This window comes from Eschrichtius robustus, chromosome 6 (assembly GCF_028021215.1).
Source record: "Eschrichtius robustus isolate mEscRob2 chromosome 6, mEscRob2.pri, whole genome shotgun sequence".
Lineage (NCBI taxonomy): Eukaryota > Metazoa > Chordata > Mammalia > Artiodactyla > Eschrichtiidae > Eschrichtius > Eschrichtius robustus.
In genome coordinates, this window is record NC_090829.1 from 30,877,283 (window position 1) to 30,900,388 (window position 23,106).

At 37.0% G+C, this 23,106-nt stretch overlaps 1 protein-coding gene across 3 annotated transcripts in view; it reads left to right on the plus strand.

Annotated features, from left to right (window-relative positions):
* Window positions 1-23,106, plus strand: part of RNF13 (ring finger protein 13) — a 157,503-nt gene that overhangs the window by 90,213 nt on the left and 44,184 nt on the right. For 2 of the 3 annotated variants that reach the window (XM_068546088.1, XM_068546087.1), the window contains exons 5-7: window positions 1,620-1,707; window positions 16,262-16,352; window positions 21,700-21,805. In XM_068546088.1, the coding sequence (XP_068402189.1) occupies window positions 1,620-1,707; window positions 16,262-16,352; window positions 21,700-21,805 (285 nt within the window). Of the gene's footprint in view, window positions 1-1,619; window positions 1,718-16,261; window positions 16,353-21,699; window positions 21,806-23,106 lie in introns of all 3 variants that reach the window. The other variant, XM_068546089.1, reaches the window with a different exon arrangement.

Genomic DNA, 23,106 nt, shown 5'->3' on the forward strand with positions numbered 1-23,106 from the left:
GTCTCCGTTTCTGTGCGAGGGCTCTCTCTAGTTGCGGCAAGCGGGGGCCACTCTTCATCGCGGTGCGCGGGCCTCTCATTATCGCGGCCTCTCCCGTTGCAGAGCACAGGCTCCAGACGCGCAGGCTCAGTAATTGTGGCTCATGGGCCCAGTTGCTCCACGGCATGTGGGATCCTCCCAGACCAGGGCTCGAACCCATCTGCCCTGCATTGGCAGGCAGATTCTCAACCACTGCGCCACCAGGGAAGCCCTGTGGTAGAATTTTGAATCATTATTATGCTGATAACTAAAACAGTGTTTCAAGAGTTTCTTACCATATTAAGTATCCAGAATTATATCCAGAGTATTCAAAAGTATTTCAAGTATTCAAAACTATATTATATATATATATGTTTGCATACCCAATTTTCATTTTATTTAACCAGTATGCAAATAATGATCTGATCCTCCATTTTTACAAAACAGTCCAAAGGAGTTAGGTCTGGGTTTATTTTTATTTAAAACAGATTGTTATTTTAAAAGTGAGGTGTGGTAACATGTGTGGATACTTTTCAGATCTTTCATGTACGAAAATTCTTCCACACATCTAGCCATATTCTTTTTTTTTTTTTTTTAAAGAAATTCACGTTCTTTTATTTATTTATTTATGACTGTGTTGAGTCTTCGTTTCTGTGCGAGGGCTTTCTCTAGTTGCGGCAAGTGGGGACCACTCTTCATCGCGGTGTGCGGGCCTCTCACCATCGCGGCCTCTCTTGTTGCGGAGCACAGGCTCCAGACGCGCAGGCTCAGTAATGGTGGCTCACGGGCCCAGTCGCTCCGTGGCATGTGGGATCTTCCCAGACCAGGGCTCGAACCCGTGTCCCCTGCATTGGCAGGCAGACTCCCAACCACTGCGCCACCAGGGAAGCCCCATCTAGCCATATTCTTATGGTGCGAAGCTTACTATTTTGGAGACTAGTTTTAGGAAAGATTATATAGCTAGTAGAACCAAAGTAAGCAACTTCAGGCTGGAGTTATTTTTAATTTTTTCAAAGCTTTAGAAAGGATTTTTAAAGAAAATCGTTGATGATCAAGCTAATAATGAGAATAGCTTTTATTTGATTCATTTCTAGGTATCAGGCATGGTATTAAGCATTTAAAACATTATTTTACATATGTGAAAAATATTATTGCCATTCTCATTTTAAAGTTGGGGAAACTGAGGATTAAGGAAGAAAAAGAATTTGCCCAAGTTTAATGCACTCGTAAGTAGCAGAGGTAGATTTGACTTCTCAAGGGCTCATGACTCAAGAGCTTGATCACAAGCCTCTACCTCTTTAGAGCCAGACAGGTTTATTGCTTTGGATCCTTTTGGTTTGGTAGCTTGTATCTCTGTCCTTTATTTGCCTCTCATTTCATTTAGTACCATGAGTGAAATCAAGATATCTAAAGAAGTCCTTGATAATCAATTAATAAAACACATTATGTTTCAAGAGCACACTTGAGATCTGTTCTTGTATATATACATAATCTAGTTCTAGTTGTATGTTATGGGCTCGTTGATTTATGTTTGCTGAAGTTGAGGGGCCTTATGACAAAGCACTTTCTTCCTCCTATCATGACTGTTTTCTGACTTGCAGGTTTTAAATGCACAGAGGGCAGGATACAAAGCAGCCATAGTTCACAATGTTGATTCTGATGACCTCATTAGCATGGGATCCAACGACAGTAAGTACAGGTATCACTTTTCTTCTCTCCTGTTTGACCAATCATTCAAAACTAAAACTTACCAGAATTTCTTTTCTTTCATTTTCTGTTTAAAAAGCAAAATTTCTTCTCCATCAGAAAGATAATTTCCAATTTTTAATCCTCTTGGGATAATTTTGTTCACAATATAAGTGGAATTGATTTGTTCTTTTCTGAACAGTTTGTCGTTGTTGCTGTTGCTTTTTTAACCTATGTATTTCATTTTAGAGGATGTATTGATATTATGGTAAAAAACCAAAGGAAAGCCAAAGCTTTAAATAGAGATAAGCATATTGAGTTAAGGATGCCATAGGAGAATTTTTGTGATTTATTTAGAGATTCACAACGTTAAATTTTAGGATATGCAGAAATACTAAGTAGCTACTGTATTCTTGTGGAATTTCAAAGCCACATACTTGTGCTCTCTTATGCCAGTTGGTTATTATTAGCCCCGTAACGTATATTGGCATGCCTGTAGCTTTCCATTCAAAATGGGAATGTCTTTCCTTATTCTTTACTAGAGAAAATGAGCCAATTTTAATGAAATAACTGGCTTTAATCAGACTGATTTTTAAGCTGTATCCTTTCACTTAATTTAGTGAGAGTGTTAAAGGTGTCTTTTTTATGTTAATGAGACTACTTTTGGACTCCACCAAAGGATGGGGCTGGTTGCTAGGAGAACTAACCAGGTGATTAGAAGGTTGGAACTTCCAGTCACACCCCCTGACCTCAGGGGCCAGTGGTTTTAATCAGTCATGCCTATGTAATGAAGCCTCTGTAAAAACCTGAAAGGACAGGTTCAGAGAGCTTTTGGGTTGGTGGAAGCGTGGAGATGCTGGGAAAGTTGCACTCCTGGAGAGACCATGGAACCTCTGCACCCCTTCCCATATACCTTGCCCTATACATCTCTTTCATCTGGTTGTTCCTGAATTATATCCTTTTATAACAAACTGGTAGTCTAGTAAATAAACTGTTTCTTTGAGTTCTGTGAGCTGCTCTCGCAAATTAATTGAACCCATGGAGTAAGGGTTGTTGGAACCTCCAGTCCGTAGCTGGTGGGTGGGTCAGAAGCACAGGTAACAGCTTGGACTTGTGGCTGGTGTCTGAAGTGGGGGATGGGGATTCTTGTGAGACCGAACCCTAACCCTGTGGAATCTGATGCTATATCTCCAGGTAGACAATGTCAGAATTGAGTTGAGTTGTTTGATGGTGTGGGAAGATCCCCACACACATTGGCAATTGGGTTCAGAACCCAGAATACACTAAATAAATACACTGCCAACATTCAGGATTAAATATTTTGTTTTTGTTTTTCTTTTAGTATATAACAATAATACCTCTTGTTATTAAGTTGGATTGAGTCATATATGCAAGAAAGAGTTTTCAGCAAAGAGCAGACCTAAAGCTATGGACTGATATACTCCATTGGAATGTATTTAGGACTTTAAATAACTGCATCCTCAGTAGGAAATATTTTGGATTCCTTGACCAAAAAAATCTTTTTATAACATGAGACAGTATTTTTTTTTAAACCTTTATTATATACTTTATTAGATATACGTTTATTATGCATACTTTTATTAAAAATATATATCCTTTAGAAAAATGTAATATTATTTGTACGATGGTTCTGTACAAGTCTCCTTGTGCCCATGTGTTAGAGATTCTCTAAGCCTTGAAGATAGATAGCCAGTAGTGGAATTGTTAGGCCATTGGGTAGTGTATCTTCAACTTTTCTAGCTATTGACAAGTTGTTCTCCAAAAAGATTGTATTAATTCACACTCCCACCACCAGTGTATCATAGTTTCTTTTTCTCTACATGCTCTTCACACGTTTAAATGTTTGTTCATTTTATGTGTGTGAAAGGAAATTTTATTGTAGTTTTCCATTTCCTTGGTTTTTAGTGAGACTGAGCATATTTTCAAGTATATTTGTCGTTGGGACATCCTCTTTTTTTTTAATGCTAATTTTTTTAAAAGAATTTATTTATTTTATTTATTTATTTTTGGCTGCGTTGGGTCTTCGTTGCTGTGCGCGGGCTCTCTCTAGTTGCAGCAAGCAGAGGCTACTCTTCGTTGAGGTATGCAGGCTTCTCACTGCAGTGGCTTCCCTTGTTGCGGAGCACGGACTCTAGGTGCGTGGGCTTTAGTAGTTGTGGCACACGGGCTCAGTAGTTGTGGCTCGCGGGCTCTAGAGCACAGGCGCAGTAGTTGTGGTGCACGGGCTTAGTTGCTCCGCGGCATGTGGGATCTTCTGGACCAGGGCTTGAACCCGTGTTCCCTGCATTGGCAGGCAGATTTTTTTTTTTTTTTTTTTTGAATCATATAAAATTTTTAAAAATTCTTGAATAGAGAAAGCCATCAAAAGTTATGAAAAATTACAAACCATAAACTGGGAAAAACACTTGCAGTTCACATCATAAACGGATGATTTCCTTAATATGTAAGCAGCTCCTAAAGTCAATAATAAAATGACCTAACAATAGGTCAAATGGGCTAAGATATGAATAGACATTTCATAAAACTGGAAATTACACATAGTTCTTAAATATAGGAAAAAGCACTTCCTATATTTCCTTCTTTTTTTTTCACACACACACACACTGTATTTTATTTTTACAAGAGATAAATAGACTGACACCAAGCATTGTACATGGATGACCACAACAAAAGCAACAATGATTGCAATTACCAAACATGAAACACACTCATACTATGTCATAATATTGACATTCAGTCCAGTAATCCTCCACTGTAACAGCTCCTTTACTTTGCAGTGAAAATTGATTTGTATATTCTTTGCCTCTGAGTCCTTGTGGGATTTTTTTTTTTTTAATTCAGACAGAAAGTCACAAAAATTATACTCATCCTCATCAGTTCACTCAGTCCCATGTAATTAATTTTTTTTTTTCATCTTGATCTTTTGTTAGCACTTTTATGAGTTCATCAGTTTTTCATTAGAGTTCTGAAAATGCTTATTCATTCAGTTCAGCAGTACAGTCAGTTACCAGAAACCTGTACTTGTCAGAGTCTTTTCCATGAATTTCTTGAAGATGAAACCCTTTTATAGGCACATATTTGCAAAATCATCAGAGTACACCCAGAACTGTCTGTAAATGACAAAAGACTTAAAAATGACCACGGTTAAAGATTTGATGAAAGTTCATAATAATGCAGTTGACAAGAAAATTAGTTATTTCTGAGATATACATTTTAAAGTAATAACTGGGATTATTACTTATAACATTATACCAGAACATATAAGATTTTTAGAAATTTCATGTAATTTCTGAAACATTTATATTAACATATTTCCATACATATTTCCATACAAATACAAATATAAGATTTTTACAAATTTCATGTAATGTCTGAAACATTTATATTAACATATTTCCATACAAATAACCCAATGAAAGTTTAGTATTAGTTGTTTTGTTTGTTTTTTTATACTGTAGGTTCTTATTAGGCATCAATTTTATACACATCAGTGTATACATGTCAATCCCAATCGCCCAATTCAGCACACCACCATCCCCACCCCACCGCAGTTTTCCCCCCTTGGTGTCCATATGTCCATTCTCTACATCTGTGTCGCAACTTCTGCCCTGCAAACTGGCTCATCTGTACCATTTTTCTAGGTTCCACATACATGCATTAATATACGATATTTGTTTTTCTCTTTCTGACTTAACTTCACTCTGTATGACAGTCTCTAGATCCATCCATGTCTCAACAAATGACTCAATTTCGTTCCTTTTTATGGCTGAGTAATATTCCATTGTATATATGTACCACGTCTTCTTTATCCATTCGTCTGTTGATGGGCATTTAGGTTGCTTCCATGACCTGGCTATTGTAAATAGTGCTGCAATGAACATTCGGGCGCATGTGTCTTTTTCAATTACGGTTTTCTCTGGGTATACGCCCAGAAGTGGGATTGCTGGGTCATATGGTAATTCTATTTTTAGTTTTTTAAGGAACCTCCATATTGTTCTCCATAGTGGCTGTATCAATTTACATTCCCACCAACAGTGCAAGAGGGTTCCCTTTTCTCCACACCCTCTCCAGCATTTGTTGTTTGTAGATTTTCTGATGATGCCCATTCTAACAGGAGTGAGGTGATACCTCACTGTAGTTTTGATTTGCATTTCTCTAATAATTAGTGATGTTGAGCATCTTTTCATGTGCTTCGTGGCCGTCTGTATGTCTTCTTTGGAGAAATGTCTATTTAGGTCTTCTGCCCATTTTTGGATTGGGGTGTTTCTTTCTTTAATATTGAGCTGAATGAGCTGTTTATATATTTTGGAGATTAATCCTTTGTCCGTTGATTCATTTGCAAATATTTTCTCCCATTCTGAGGGTTGTCTTTTCGTCTTGTTTATGGTTTCCTTTGCTGTGCAAAAGCTTTGAAGTTTCATTAGGTCCCACTTGTTCATTTTTGTTTTTATTTCCATTACTCTAGGAGGTGGATCAAAAAAGATCTTGCTGTGATTTATGTCAAAGAGTGTTCTTCCTATGTTTTCCTCTAAGAGTTTTATAGTGTCCAGTCTTATATTTAGGTCTCTAATCCATTTTGCGTTTATTTTTGTGTATGGTGTTAGGGAGTGTTCTAATTTCATTCTTTTACATGTAGCTGTCCAGTTTTCCCAGCACCACTTATTGAAGAGACTGTCTTTTCTCCATTGTATATCTTTGCCTCCTTTGTCATAGATTAGTTGACCATAGGTGCGTGGGTTAATCTCTGGGCTTTCTATCTTGTTCCATTGATCTATGTTTCTGTTTTTGTGCCAGTACCATATTGTCTTGATTACTGTAGCTTTGTAGTATAGTCTGAAGTCAGGGAGTCTGATTCCTCCAGCTCCATTTTTTTCCCTCAAGACTGCTTTGGCTATTCGGGGTCTTTTGTGTCTCCATACAAATTTTAAGATGATTTGTTCTAGCGCCGTAAAAAATGCTACTGGTAATTTGATAGGGATTGCATTGAATCTGTAGATTGCTTTGGGTAGTATACTCATTTTCACAATGTTGATTCTTCCAATCCAAGAACATGGCATATCTCTCCATCTGTTGGTATCATCTTTAATTTCTTTCATCAGTGTCTTATAGTTTTCTGCATACAGGTCTTTTGTCTCCCTAGGTAGGTTTATTCCTAGGTATTTTATTCTTTTTGTTGCAATGGTAAATGGGAGTGTTTCCATAATTTCTCTTTCAGATTTTTCATCATTAGTGTATAGGAATGCAAGAGATTTCTGTGCATTAATTTTGTATCCTGCAACTTTACCATATTCATTAATTAGCTCTAGCAGTTTTCTGGTGGCAGTTTTAGGATTCTCTATGTATAGTATCATGTCATCCGCAAACAGTGACAGTTTTACTTCTTCTTTTCCAATTTGTATTCCTTTTATTTCTTTTTCTTCTCTGATTGCCGTGGCTAGGACTTCCAGAACTATGTTGAATAATAGTGGTGAGAGTGGGCATCCTTGTCTCGTTCCTGATCTTAGAGGAAATGCTTTCAGTTTTTCGCCATTGAGAATGATGTTTGCTGTGGGTTTGTCATATATGGCCTTTATTATGTTGAGGTAGGTTCCCTCTATGCCCACTTTCTGGAGAGTTTTTATCAGAAATGGGTGTTGAATTTTGTCATAAGCTTTTTCTGCATCTATTGAGATGATCATATGGTTTTTCTTCTTCAATTTGTTAATATGGTGTATCACATTGATTGATTTGCGTATATTGAAGAATCCTTGCATCCCTGGGATAAATCCCACTTGATCATGGTGTATGATCCTTTTAATGTGTTGTTGGATTCTGTTTGCTAGTATTTTGTTGAGGATTTTTGCATCTATATTCATCAGTGATATTGGTCTGTAATTTTCTTTTTCTGTAGTGTCTTTGTCTGGTTTTGGTATCAGGGTGATGGTGGCCTCATAGAATGAGTTTGGGAGTGTTCCTTCCTCTGCAATTTTTTGGAAGAGTTTGAGAAGGATGGGTGTTAGCTCTTCTCTAAATGTTTGATAGAATTCACCTGTGAAGCCATCTGGTCCTGGACTTTTGTTTGTTGGAAGATTTTTAATCACAGTTTCAATTTCATTACTTGTGATTGGTCTGTTCATATTTTCTGTTTCTTCCTGGTTCAGTCTTGGAAGGTTATACCTTTCTAAGAATTTGTCCATTTCTTCCAGCTTGTCCATTTTACTGGCATAGAATTGCTTGTAGTAGTCTCTTAGGATGCTTTGTATTTCTGCGGTGTCTGTTGTAACTTCTCCTTTTTCATTTCTGATTTTATTGATTTGAGTCCTCTCCCTCTTTTTCTTGATGAGTCTGGCTAATGGCTTATCAATTTTGTTTATCTTCTCAAAGAACCAACTTTTAGTTTTATTGATCTTTGCTATTGTTTTCTTTGTTTCTATTTCATTTATTTCTGCTCTGATCTTTATGATTTCTTTCCTTCTGCTAACTTTGGGTTTTGTTTGTTCTTCTTTCTCTAGTTCCTTTAGGTGTAAGGTTAGATTGTTTGAGACTTTTCTTGTTTCCTGAGGTAGGCTTGTCTAGCTGTACACTTCCCTCTTAGAACTGCTTTTGCTGCATCCCATAGGTTTTGGACTGTCGTGTTTTCATTGTCATTTGTCCCTAGGTATTTTTTCATTTCCTATTTGATTTCCTCAGTGATCTCTTGGTTATTCAGTAACATATTGTTTAGCCTCCATGTCCTTGTGTTTTTTACATTTTTTTCCCTGTAATTCATTTCTAATCTCATAGCGTTGTGGTCAGAAAAGATGCTTGATATGATTTCAATTTTCTTAAATTTACTGAGGCTTGATTTGTGACCCAACATGTGATCTATCCTGGAGAATGTTCCGTGCGCACTTGAGAAGAACGAGTAACCTGCTGTTTTTGGATGGAATGTCCTATAAATATCAATTAAATCTATCTGGTCTATTGTGTCATTTAAAGCTTCTGTTTCCTTATTTATTTTCATTTTGGATGATCTGTCCGCTGGTGTAAGTGAGGTGTTAAAGTCCCCCACTATTACTGTGTTACTGTCGATTTCCTCTTTTAGAGCTGCTAGCAGTTGCCTTACGTACTGAGGTCCTCCTATGTTGGGTGCATATATATTTATAATTGTTATATCTTCTTCTTGGATTGATCCCTTGATCATTATGTAGTGTCCTTCCTTGTCTCTTGTAACATTCTTTAAAGTCTATTTTATCTGATATGAGTACTGCTACTCCAGCTTTCTTTTGATTTCCATTTGCATGGAATATCTTTTTCCATCCCCTCACTTTCAGTCTGTATGTGTCCCTAGGTGTGAAGTGGGTCTCTTGTAGACAGCATACAGATGGGTCTTGTTTTTGTATCCAGTCAGCAAGCCTGTGTCTTTTGGTTGGGGCATTTAATCCATTCACGTTTAAGGTAATTATCGATATGTATGTTCCTATGACCATTTTCTTAATTGTTTTGGGTTTGTTTTTGTAGGTCCTTTTCTTCTCTTGTGTTTCCCACTTAGAGAAGTTCCTTTAGCATTTGTTGTAGAGCTGGTTTGGTGGTGCTGAATTCTCTTAGCTTTTGCTTGTCTGTAAAGCTTTTGATTTCTCCATCAGATCTAAATGAGACCCTTGCCGGGTAGAGTAATCTTGGTTGTAGGTTCTTCCCTTTCATCACTTTAAGTATATCATGCCACTCCCTTCTGGCTTGCAGAGTTTCTGCTGAGAAATCAGCTGTTAACCTTATGGGAGTTCCCTTGTATGTTATTTGTCGTTTTTCCCTTGCTGCTTTCAATAATTTTTCTGTCTTTAATTTTTGCCACTTTGATTACTATGTGTCTCGGCGTGTTTCTCCTCGGGTTTATTCTGTATGGGACTCTCTGCGCTTCCTGGACTTGGGTGGCTATTTCCTTTCCCATGTTAGGGAAGTTTTCGACTATAATCTCTTCAAATATTTTCTCTGGTCCTTTCTCTCTCTCTTCTCCTTCTGGGACCCCTATAATGCGAATGTTGTTGCGTTTAATGTTGTCCCAGAGGTCTCTTAGGCTGTCTTCATTTCTTTTCATTCTTTTTTCTTTAGTCTGTTCCGCAGCAGTGAATTCCACCATTCTGTCTTCCAGGTCACTTATCCGTTCTTCTGCCTCAGTTATTCTGCTATTGATTTCTTCTAGTGTAGTTTTCATTTCAGTTATTGTATTGGTCATCTCTGTTTGTTTGTTCTTTAATTCTTCTAGGTCTTTGTTAATCATTTCTTGCATCTTCTCAATCTTTGCCTCCATTCTTATTCCGAGGTCCTGGATCATCTTCACTATCATTATTCTGAATTCTTTTTCTGGAAGGTTGCCTATCTCCACTTCATTTAGTTGTTTTTCTGGGGTTTTTTCTTGTTCCTTCATCTGGTACATAGCCCTCTGCCTTTTCATCTTCTCTATCTTTCTGTAACTGTGGTTTTTGGTCCACAGGCTGCAGGATTGTAGTTTTTCTTGCTTCTGTTGTCTGCCCTCTGGTGGTTGAGGCTATCTAAGAGGCTTGATGGGAGGCTCTGGTGGTGGGTAGAGCTGACTGTTGCTGTGGCGGTCAGAGCTCAGTAAAACCTTAATCCACTTGGCTGTTGATGGGTGGGGCTGGGTTCCCTCCCTGTTGCTGTGGCGGTCAGAGCTCAGTAAAACCTTAATCCACTTGACTATTGACGGGTGGGGCTGGGTTCCCTCCCTGTTGGTTGTTTTGCCTGAGGCAACCCAACACTGGAGCCTACCCGTGCTCTTTGGTGGGGTTAATGGCAGACTCTGGGAGGGCTCACGCCAAGGAGAACTTCCCAGAACCTCTGCTGCCAGTGTCCTTATCCCCACGGTGAAACAGAGCCACCACCCGCCTCTGCAGGAGACCCCCCAACACCAGCAGGTAGGTCTGGTTCAGTCTCCCCCAGGGTCACTGCTCCTTCCCCTGGGTCCCGATGCACACATTACTTTGTGTGTGCCCTCCAAGAGTGGGGTCTCTGTTTCCCCCAGTCCTGTCAAAGTCCTGCAATCAATTCCCACTAGGCTTCAACGTCTGATTCTCTAGGAATTCCTCCTCCCGTTGCCGGACCCCCAGGTTGGGAAGTGACGAGGGGCTCAGAACCTTCACTCCAGTGGGTGGGCTTCTGTGGTATAAGTGTTCGCCAGTCTGTGAGTCACCCACCCAGCAGTTATGGGATTTGATCTTACTCTGATTGCGCCCCTCCTACCGTCTCACTGTGGCTTCTCCTCTGTCCTTGGACGTGGGGTATCCTCCTTGGTGAAGTCCAGGGTCTTCCTGTCAATGATTGTCCAGCAGCCAGTTGTGATTCTGGTGCTCTCGCAAGAGGGAGTGAGAGCACGTCCTTCTACTCCGCCATCTTGGTTAATCCGAGACAGTATTTTTTGTTGTTGGTGAGTTGAACTCTTTTCCTTCTTACCCCTAATATAATCTGGGGCAAAATTACAATATATAAAAAGTAAAACTTAGCAATAAGTTCATTAATTAATTTCTTTATATTTTAAATTATTATTTTAATCTTCTAGCTGATTAAATCATAACTGTAGAATGCATGAAGTACCCTTAAGAGGTTCTAGCATTTCACAAAAGGTTTGATAACCACTGTTTAGGAATTAGAGGAATTGATGAAGGGATTTTACTTATCAAATAAACTAGTACTGTTTTACTACAGATTTGACACAGTTGTCTTCTCTTCCTTTAATCACCTCCCATTAAAAAAATATTATTATCCTACATAGTACCTCCCAGGCTAGTCACTTTTGTGACCTGTATACATTACTGGCAAAACGGAAAGTGTACACACTCTAAAAATAGGCCTGAATTCAAATGTGTGCTCCTACTTGTTTTGAATGTATAATTTTGAGCAAGTTACCTACTCTTTGTGTGTTTTGCTGAAGGCCTGGGCCTAGGTTTTAGCAACCCTCAAGACCTTCTCAAGGGTTCTGGGTTGAATAAAATGATTAGTATTTGTAAACTATTTACTCTTTTGACACGCTTTTAATAAAAAATTTGCAAGATGAAAGTGTCAGTTCCCCTTAACACCTGTTTTGTCTTTGTACTAAAACCTTTTTGTGATTATCATATCAGTTCCTAAGGAAAGTGTGCTAAATATTAGAAGTAGCACATAACCATATAATCCTGTTGTTGCTATGGAAATGTTCCGACTGAGTTATTATATTTCAGAGATTGTTCAGAATTTTGGTTCTTGACTTCATTGCTTGGATTACTTTCCATGACATTTCGCTCTGTCCTTGAGTGTGTATGTGTTTGAACATTTCATATATCCAACACGTTGTAAAGATCTTTACCATTTTCATCTTTGCTGTTACTTGGTAGAGGAAAAGGAAGCACAGATTTATTAAAAGAAGCATGTATCTATCGCTCTTTTTAGGCTTAGATCATAGCCACATGTGTTCTCCTAAGAGCAGAGGTTCTAATATCTGGACCCAAAAGGAAGTTTTAAAGGCCTCTTGCCAACATTTCACACAGGAATGTATCTGTTTCTTATTTCATCTAGGACATAGAATGATAGATTAGCTCAGTGAGTCAATCACATTTGTCATCTTCAGGAGGCAGCAGAATGTGGTGGGGAAGAATACGAACTTCAAGACCAGGAAATGTGGGTTTATTCCAAGTTAGTTGATATATGAACTGACCTGTGCTGCTGGAAAAGTTACTAACCTTTCCAGGCCCTTTATTTTCTTCTGTAAAAGTGTGAATAATTTTAATTTTTATTTGACCTGACAAGGTTTTGAAGATCATATTAAAGAAGGTATATGAGAAAACCCATGCCATAGCAGAGTGGAAAGAGCCTACATTAGGAGTCTGAGCCTCAAGTTTGGGTCTAGGCTGTGCAAATTTCTAGCTGTGTAAATAGGGCAAGTTACCAGTATGGGTTTGTTTCTTCTTTTTTCCTTGCTTTCTGCCTTCAACAAATATTTTTTGTCAGCCTACTCTGCATCAAGCACTCTCTTAGGCATCATGACTACAGCAGGAAATGATACAGTTTTAAGGCTTTGCTCATACTTTTCATTGAGGTAGCAGAATGCAGTAGTTAAACAGTATGGTTTCTGAGTATTGCCTTACAAGGTTTGAATCCCAGCTCCACCACTTACCAGCTATGTGACCTTGGGAACATTACCTAACATCTCTATGCCTCACTTTTCTGATATGTTAAATGGGGATGATAATAGTACTCAATTCACTGGTTTGTTGCTTATGACATATAAAACATCTAGAAGACTGCCTGGTTCTTAGTAATCATTTAATGGTTATTTAGCTGCTATTATTATTGCTGCAGTTATTATTATTGTTATTATTGCATTCTAGGGTGGGAGAGAGGAAATGAACACATAATCAAAGAGGTATGGTATATGTCAAGTAGTGGTAAGTGCTATGAAGAAAAACATGCCAGGTTAAAGGGATACGTAGTGACAGGGATGAGAGGAGGATGGCTATTTTAGATAGGGTGATCAGAGAAGGTTGCTATGAGGCTTTGACATTTGAGCATAGGTCTAAAGTGAGAGGCTGAGCCATGCAGATTTCTGGAGGAGGATATTCCGAGGAAAGGGAACATCAGGCAAATGCAAATGCTCAAAGATAAAGCATACTTAGTGTTTTCAGGGTGTGGCAGAAAATCACAGTGGCTGGAGTAGAGTGAACAAGGGAGAGAGAGAGTTGCAGGGGATGAAGTTGGAGAGGGAGCCAGGGGCTAGATCATGTTGGGTCTTGTAGGACTTTGGAATTTGTTTTACATGGGTTTTAAGCAGAGGTGTGAGGTGATCTGACAGATTTTAAAGGATCACTTTGGTTGTTCTTTGGAGAATAGACTGAAGGTGAGAGATGGGCAAGAGTGCCAACTGAGAGGCCAGTTAGAACATCGGTGCAGCAGCCAGGCAAGAGGTGATGGCAGTTTGGAGTATTAGCGGTGACTGTGATGGGAAGTGATAGAATTGTGGATCTGTTTTGAGGTTGATAGGGTTTGATATAAGGAATAAAAGAAGGGGAGGAGACAAGGAGAACTCCAAGATGTTTAACTTGAGAAACTAGGTGAATAGTTAGTTACAGAGATGAGAAAGAGTAGAAGTAGAACTGATTAAGGGAAAAGAGATATTGAGGATTCCGTTTGAGAAACATTAAGGCTGAAACATCTGCTAGGCAGTCAAATGGAGAAACTGAACCGGCAGTTGGACGTATGAGTCTGGAGAGGTTAGGGCTGGCCGCTTAAATTATAATCTGTCTGTGATACGATAATACTACTTGGCACGATACTTCACAGAGTTGTTTTGTGGATCAGATTAAGATTTCGTGTTTTTAAAGTATTTTGTGAACTAAAACATTTGGTTTTGTTTTCAGTAGATAAATGATGTTGCAAAGTCTCCAGGATGGCTGTTCATATTTGTGTATGTCATTTCCCCCTTCTTAATCTTCTGACTAAAGTGAGGAGCTTTTACCATGTCATTAGATATCATAACTCAGGGAAGTTATGTTGCTGCCAATAATTCTAAGCCAGTAGTTACACGCCAAAAATTCCTCCTCAAGTTTATCAGAGTATCTTCGTGAAAGAGTAAAGCATTTTACAAAGGGTATACAATTCCAAGTTTTAATTATCAAATAAATTAAAATTTAAACTGTTATATGAAAGAGAAAGATCTCTTAGCATGACAGAAAATATCTCCCTAAAATATATATGGTTATATAACAGTACCTCTGTAGCTATTAAAAATTATGAGGTAGGGGCTTCCCTGGTGGCGCAGTGGTTGAGAATCTGCCTGCCAATGCAGGGAACACGGGTTCGAGCCCTGGTCTGGGAAGATCCCACATGCCGTGGAGCAACTGGGCCCGTGAGCCACAACTACTGAGCCTGCGCGTCTGGAGCCTGTGCTCCGCAACAAGGGAGGCCGCGATAATGAGGCCCGCTCACCGCGATGAAGAGTGGCCCCCACTCGCCGCAACTAGAGAAAGCCCTCGCACAGAAACGAAGACCCAACACAGCCAAAAATAAATAAATAGATTAATTAATAAAAAAAAAAAAATTATGAGGTAGATATTTATTTATTGACATGACAGGATATCTGAGGTATACCATTAAGTGGAAAAAGCCTATACTTTTTCCCATTATTATACGATCCCATTAATACAAAAATTTAAATATTTATTGATCTTAGTAATATAAAGATAGTGATTAAGTGTTCCTCTGCTAACCATTTTGGTTTCTTCCCTCTTAGGGTTTATATGATATGGGCATGTGTGTATGTGTGTGTGTGAGAGAGAGACAGAAAGAGAGAGAACGTACGGAATGAATGATTTTATTTGCATATATCCAAACAATCTGAAAACGAAAAGAAAAATGTACTCTACTAAGGATACCAAGATTTTAAAACTTTAAAACTTGTCTTTATAAGAATTAAAGAAAAATACATCAGGGGTTGCCGAGGTTGTGGTGAGGGTTGACTGTAAAGGGGCATGAGGGAATTTGGAGGGATGATAAAACATTTTTTATCTTGATTGTGGTGCTCACATAATTGTATGCATTTGTCGAAACTTAAAGAACTGTTTATACTGCTTCAAATGAAAGCCTTGTCTTTGGGTGGGAAGGATTATGGCTGTGTTCTGTTCTTCTTTACTTGTATCCACCCCTCTCTTTTAAATAAATAATAAATATACATTTTTAAAAGAAATGTAGAACAAAGTTGTTGTGAAAAATGTAACAAAAGAAAACAAATGGACTTCCTCTAAAGCCAAATCTGTTAAAATAACTCGCAGTTAAAAATATGGCTGCCTTTTCTATAGGAAGAGTAAGGTGATTTTTTTTATTTCTCATCTTGAGTACTGGGTAATTTTTGCAAAGTTCTTTTTTTGTTGGCATTTGATTTTGGTTTTTTAACATAGATATAAAAGTAAACTTTCGTTAAGACACGAATCAAAACACAGTGCTTTATCATGAACTCCAGGCTTAGGAGGAAGTAGAAATTTACCCAGCTTCCCTATCCTGTGCCCTTTCTGAACTGTCAGCCCTTCACTCTGTAAAGCCTTAGATGTGTGGTGTCATTTTTCAGACTGTTGTAAAGTGGTCTTTTCCTACATTCTTTGGCTTACACCTCTCGTGGGAATGGGTATGTAAAAAAAAGCTTTTTTCACTTTTTCATTTAGGAATTAAGTTATGAATGGAAAAAACACTTTACATTTCTTCCTCTTCTTCCTTTTCTAATAGTTAATTATGTTTGTAGAGGAATAAATCAAATAAATCAAATGGAAATAATCAAAATAAGAATTATATTTCAATCTCAGGACTATTGAGGTAGTGCGGTAATGTTATATGCAAAATGTTAGCTTTTGTTATTGTAAATGTAATGATGTTTCTCAGCCATTTTGATGGTGGTATAAATATGCAATATGGAAAATCAAATAATAGACAATTCAAGTTGATTGTAATTATTTCCAGTTGTATTTGCTGTTATTATGAAGAAGGTTAAGTTGATTTTACACTAAGTATGGCCTTTGAAGAATAATTTTATTATTGTTTTATACAGTTGAGGTACTAAAGAAAATTGACATTCCATCTGTCTTTATTGGCGAATCATCAGCTAATTCCCTGAAAGATGAATTCACATATGAAAAAGGGTAAGTAATGGATGTAAGAAATAATCATGTAACTTTAAATTATTCTCTTTATTAGGGTAGAATTATATAAGATTAGTTGTAATCAAAGTTCTGTTTTAGAATGTACTCTATCGGGCTAAATGATATCTTCTTAAGTCATGATTTTAAGACTTACTGTATTGTACTGTTTGTTCTGTGTATGATTGCATATTGCAAGTACATTTATGCTAGAGAGATTAAGCCACCCATGTTGCTAAAAAGATAAAAAAAACTTTCCCTTTTATAGTTTAATCAAACCATTGGTATTTAGAAGCAATGTGATTTACTTTTTTTTTTTTTTTTCCGGCTGTGTTGGGTCTTAGCTGCAGCACACGGGACCTTTCATTGGGGCGTGTGGGCTCTGTAGTTGCAGCACGTGGCCTTATTTGCCCCGCAGCATGTGGGATCTTAGTTCCCGACCAGGGATCGAACCTGCGTCTGTCCCCTGCATTGGAAGGCAGATTGTTAACCACTGGACCACCAGGGAAGTCCCTGATTTACATTTATATGATACTTTTCATTAAGACATGTTTGTATTTTATTAAAAAGAAATGTTATTTTATAAACAAAGAATCCAAAACACTGTGTTAAGTGACTAACTTTTACAAACACAGAAAGTTTGTTTTCAAGTGTAAAAAGTTTGATTTGGAATTAGAAACTTCTTATGGACTTTCTCCCCAAAATCTCATTACCGTGGTAACAAATAGACTGAAACTAACTTAAGGCACAGCTGTCTTATCTTATATAGAAATAGTGCAATTAAATTAACACTTCAGAGCTTCTTCCATGAAACAGCTCCCCAAAACATAGTGGACAGGAACAGCCTTTTGACTAAGAGGAACAATAACAACAGTATTAATAATAAAAGCAGTAGTATTTATTGAGGAATTAGCAAGTGCCAGGCACTCATGAAACAAGGCCTTTACATTTCTAATTCTCACAACAACCCTCTAGAGGTTATTATTATCTCTTACTATCTACATTTGCCAAAAGAGGAAACTGGCACAATGAAATGCAATTCTAATTATTTAGGGGGGAAAAAAATCCAGGAATATTTGAGTTTGGATATGAATAAAAAAAAGAGAGGGAAGGATTTTTTGTTTATTATTTTTGTCATTTTCCCTATACAGTTTTGATATTTAAAATACTGTTCACATATTCTGTGCTCAGAACATTTTTATTAAGTTAGGGAATATAATTTTGGATGTTGTATTAAAAATAGTTAGGCAAGATGCTATTTTGTCAGCCATATTTATGTAGTTAATGGGGGGTGGAGAACTACTACTTGCTTTTACCTCAGTATTATTGCTTCATTTAGAAAAAGTCTGTATATTTTAACATGTATTTTAAAGAGTCTTTTTTTGTTTTTAATGGTAAAGTCATATCTTTTTACATTAAAAAAGTAATACATACCTGCTGGTAAAATGTGGAAAAATTCAGAAATATAAAGCATTTAAACAAAAGTCCCTATGATGCTGTTCTCTAACAACAGCTACTGATTTTTAAAAAGCTTTTAATTTTTTTCCGCATGTTTGAATGCTGACATTAATTAGGGATAATGTGCTCGTAAAATAGTACCATACAATACGTAGTATTTTGTAACATACTATATTTACTTAATATTTAGACCCTTCCCATGTTAATGCAAGGCCACAAAATCCCTTATCCCAACTCTTGGGGACAGATGTAACATGGAATTGTAACATTTTCAGATTTTTAAAAGTTACGTAACATCCAAATAGGATTTGAGGCAGCATCCCATAATCACATTACATATATATCTGCAATAAATGTATGAGTATTTTATCATGTCAGTTAGGTTCAGGTTGACTAGCAAATGAATTGCAAACATTACTTTTTAAAGCTTTTTAGGTTTCAGAATTGTGCTTAAGGGATTGTGGACCTGTACATACTGATTTGCCTCATCCATCTGCTGGCTGGCTGGCTAGTCGGTCAGCCTGCCTGCCTACCTACCTACCCATTAATTTATTCTACTGTTTAAAAGTAGGGAGGTGAGTATAATGAATCTGATCCTTCAGTTTCAGAATTATCAACTCATGGCCAATTTTGTTTGGACTGTCCGCTCTGAAGTGCCACCCGCCACTTTTCTTCCCCACACCATGATTATTTTAAAGCAAGTACTATATATCCTATCATCTCAACTGTAAATATCTCAGAATATATCACTAGAAGATAGGTTATCTATAAAAAAATATAATGATATTATCATTATTTTACCTTTTTTTTTTTTTAAAGTAAACATTAATTCAATATCAACCCATATTTCAGTCTTTAGATTTGTTTCTGAGCAAATCAGGGCATGTGATCACCCTATTTTTAATCCATACACTTGCTATGCCTCTTTTTTTTTTTTCCTAGTCATTTATTTATTGAAGCAACAGGGTCATTTGTCCTGTACAGTTTTTACCACAGTCCAGACTTTCCTGACTGCATCCTTGGTGTATTGCCTAGAGTATTCCTTTGTTTCTTATTTTCCCTGTAAATTGCTCATTAGACCTAGAGGTTTGTTCAAATTCAAGTGTGCTTGGAGGGCCAGGAGGATAGGTGAGGCAAGAGTAATTTATGTGTGTTACTATGTATTTCCATCAGGAGACATAATATTTGGTTCTCTCTTTGTGAGGGCAGCAATCATTAATGATCATTGTCTAGATCCATTAGTTCTTTAGGATTTGCAAGTAATCTAATTTTATAATTCCTTCTTCATTTATTAGCTGAAATACTTCTGTAAAGAGGACTCACCCCTTATCAATTATTTGATTACCTTGATGTACAGTCTGTTTAGGAAAGATAGGATAAACATTTGATTCTTTCCCTTTATTTACTGTTTTTAAAATGATTTGGTTTTCTAGCATCTGCCAAAGATAATTGAATATATATGTTTAAAGTATTTTTTTGAATTTTTGAATTTTATTTATTTTTTTATACAGCAGGTTCTTATTAGTTATCCATTTTATACATATTAGTGTATATATATGTCAATCCCAATCTCCCAATTCATGATGGGGGTTGGATAACAAAACAGACAAGGCAAGACCTCCTGTGTCAACAGAGGGGTGGGGAAATTAGAGATTACTGTTACTGTTAGATTATTATTGAAGTTAGAGTTTAGGCCTAACACCTGGTTTGAAAGTAGCCTGGGAACTCATGCAAAGGAGAATGAGACACTATTTCCTAGGTTGCTTAAGACTCTGCTTCAATGATGGAGTCTTAGCTGCAGAGCACATGGAAAGTACTATATTGAGGGGTGGACATGGAGGTAGTATGGGAAGATTCTTACTAAAAGCTGTTTAAATATCTCCTCCTTCAAATACAGATTGATCTGGGGTTAGGACAGGGATGAGTCTGCAGCCTCAGTTGTGGGAACCTGGGCAGAGGGAATAGAAATAAAGCTGGGGGACTGATATTCTGTTGTAGTTGTCCACCCTATATCATCGCCATCACCACCTTCACCATTAGCAATTTGGTTAAGAAAACGCAGTAAACTATAAGCTATCTCGTTTATATAGCCTGCTATATCTCAAACCATTTTAGTTTACTGTCAAGATATATTGTGAAGATCTTTAAAGGGTCTACAGTTGATAGACGGCTCTAAGTATCTTAAAAGCTCAGTGTCCGTATCTCTATCTATATATAGTTTAATCTGGCTTCTAAACCCTAACAGTTAATTTATAGCAGTTTGGTGGAAGTAGTTAGGGAGGTTGCAGAGGATCAGCATCTCATTGAAAGGCTCTTCTACCTAAAAGTGGCACCATTTGTTACTGTATCTCAGCCGTGGCCCTGGGGCAGTTTCAGAGGGTTTGTACCAAGAACAGGGACATTGTTTACAGAGCTGGCCTCATGCTGGAAGAGATGGTATCAAATAGAGGAGCCCAGGCTTGCTTTTCTCTTTTTTATACTGATGATGTATCAGTCACTTCAGTATTTTATATTAAGTTACAAAAATGCATATAAATCTTTTGTCATTCTGCTGGAAAGTGAAGTAAAAAGCTACTTTTAGCAATCTTAGCAGTTTTTGGAAAATATTTAAATTATTGGGGGAAATTCCTGGTATTATCTTTTTTGTTCTTCTTTTTGTTAAAGATTGATAGAGCTCTTTGGATGTGAATAAAATTGTTAATAGCATGAAGACTTAAAAATCGCTTGGGAATAGAAATAATTTGTTTTCATGTTATTTTTCTTGAGTACTAGGGCATCCTAAGCATTTCTACATGGGGGAAGGAGTCAACCTGTTTTCATTTCCTTTTACGTTGAGAATTTTTGTTTTGCATTTAACCCTTGTGTTATGAAGTACCTGGAGTCACTACTTAAAAAACCAGCCAGCAGTGGGTAACAAAGTAGTGTTGCTGGCACCATACTAGTTGAGTAGCACAGGAATATTATGGAGAAATCAGTCATCTCACTGACCATTATACAGACCCTTCCCTAGACTGAGGGTATTTTCTATTGCAGGATTTTGCTGCCATGTAAAATTTGCTCACGCAACACAGGTAGTGTGCTTATTCTGTTCCGTTTCATTTCATGAGTCCCAGTGAATTTTTATAATAGCAGTATTGTATGGTTAATAACCATATAACATATTAACCATGGTTAGTAACAGAGGAGAATAAATCCTGTGGTACTCTCTACCCCCCTGTCCCCACGCGCAACATACACTTTTTTGTAGCGTTTTTTTTTTTCATTCAAGCTGTGGAGAAGGTTGAGAAGAGAGAAGCTACAACTCCTGTGAATTCTGTTGCCGGTTCTTTCATTCCATATCTCACAGATGAATGTGGAGTACAGGGGTTATATCTGTTGTACTTGGTACAACAAGCTCATGTGAAGCATAAAGGGAACGGGGAGTATATTTTCATCAACAGTGGCTCCAGAGATTTTTTTCATGGGAGGAATTTATGAACAGTGATTTGCTTGGGGAGGGGGTTCTTGTTGACATGCTGCCCGAGGCACTGCCATTTTTTAAATGCTGATTTTGCATGTAAAATATGCTAACTTTTACCCAGGTTACTAAATTCAGTAAATGCGTGTTTCCAGGATGGACACAGTAAGTATTGATTGGCTGATTTCCTCTACCCAGTCTAAAAGTTTCTTTTAATTATATAGGCAAATTATTTTGGCCGGTATGTAAAATTGACTTAACATTGGAAAAAGCATCCCTTAAATTATTAGAAATCATATGTTAGAAAATGAGATGCGTCTAGTGGATTGAATTGTAATGTCTAAATGCCTTTTAAAAATATTTTTGTTTTCAATTAATATCATAATTTGGCAACTTTTTAATACTTCCCAACTATTAATTTTTCTTTTCTTCCAGGGGCCACATTATCTTAGTTCCAGAATTTAGCCTTCCTCTGGAATACTACTTAATCCCCTTCCTTATCATAGTGGGCATCTGTCTCATCTTGATAGTCATTTTCATGGTAGGTAAAATAATTTTAAATACTTTTTAAAAAATAGTATGAATGGCTCTAAAACACACTGTATTGAGTGAGAGAAGCCTTACATAAAAGAGTACGTATTGTATGAGTCCATTTATATGACCGGTTCTGGAAAAGGCAAAGATAATCTGGGTAGAAAAAAAATCAAAACAGTGTTTGCTTCTGGGGGGCTAGAGAGGAATGGGGAATTTACTCAGAAGGGTATAAGGGAATTTCCTGGGGAGTGAGAGTCACGTTCTGCATCTTGAGAGACGTTTGGGTTGCGCAATGTCTGAATCACCAAATTCATACTTAAGTTTTGTGCATTTCATTGTATGTAAATTTTACATAAAGAGAAAAAAGGAACTAATAAAAAAATGCTAAACTCTAAGTAATGAGTTTATATGCTGAAGTATTTGAGGAGAATTATACTGATATCTGCAGCTTACTTTGAAATGCATTGTAAAAAATAAAGAGAAAAAGATGTATTGATGGGTAGATAGTGGGATTCTCTTAGGGTTTATAGAAGAGGTTTCTAGAGGCTACATGGTGTGTGATATCAAAACAAATTGAATGCAGAAGCAGATATGAGAATCCCTCTGTATTCTATTAAGATAGATATTAAAAGAGATTTACAAAGATATAAAACAATCCCATTATTGTCTCTAACCTTTTTATTTTTCATAAAGAGTATTTATATTAACATCCAGTGAGTTTATTACTGTATTGAATTCATAGATTAAAGATTAAACACTGTCTTTGAAATATTCAGTCTTCCTATGATGTTGTGGTCTTTCTTTTAATTTATTTTGGTCTTTCATATACATCAGTTTAATAATTTTTTTCTGTAAACATTTTGCATGTATTTTGTTAGACCTTTTTGGAATTTCATTTTCTAATTGGTTATTACTAGGGTATAAGAACATTGTTGATTTTTTTAAATAAACTTTTAATTTTGGAATAATGTTAAGATTTACAGAAAAATTGCAAAGAAGAGAGTTCCTCTACATTCCTTACCTAGTTGCCCCCATTGTTAACATTTTACTTTAGCATGATACATTTGTCAAAACTAAGAAACTGACAGTGGTAACATTACTATTACTAAATTCCAGACTGGATAGATTTTATGTTTTTCCATTAATGTTTTCTTTCTGTTCCAGGACCCAGTCCAGGTTACCACACTGTTTTAAATTATCGTGTATTCCCAGTCTCCTCTGATCTCTGAACAGTTTCTTAATCTATCCTTGTTTTTCATGACCTTGACAGCCTTGAAGAGTCTTGGCCAGGTATCCTGTAGAATGTCC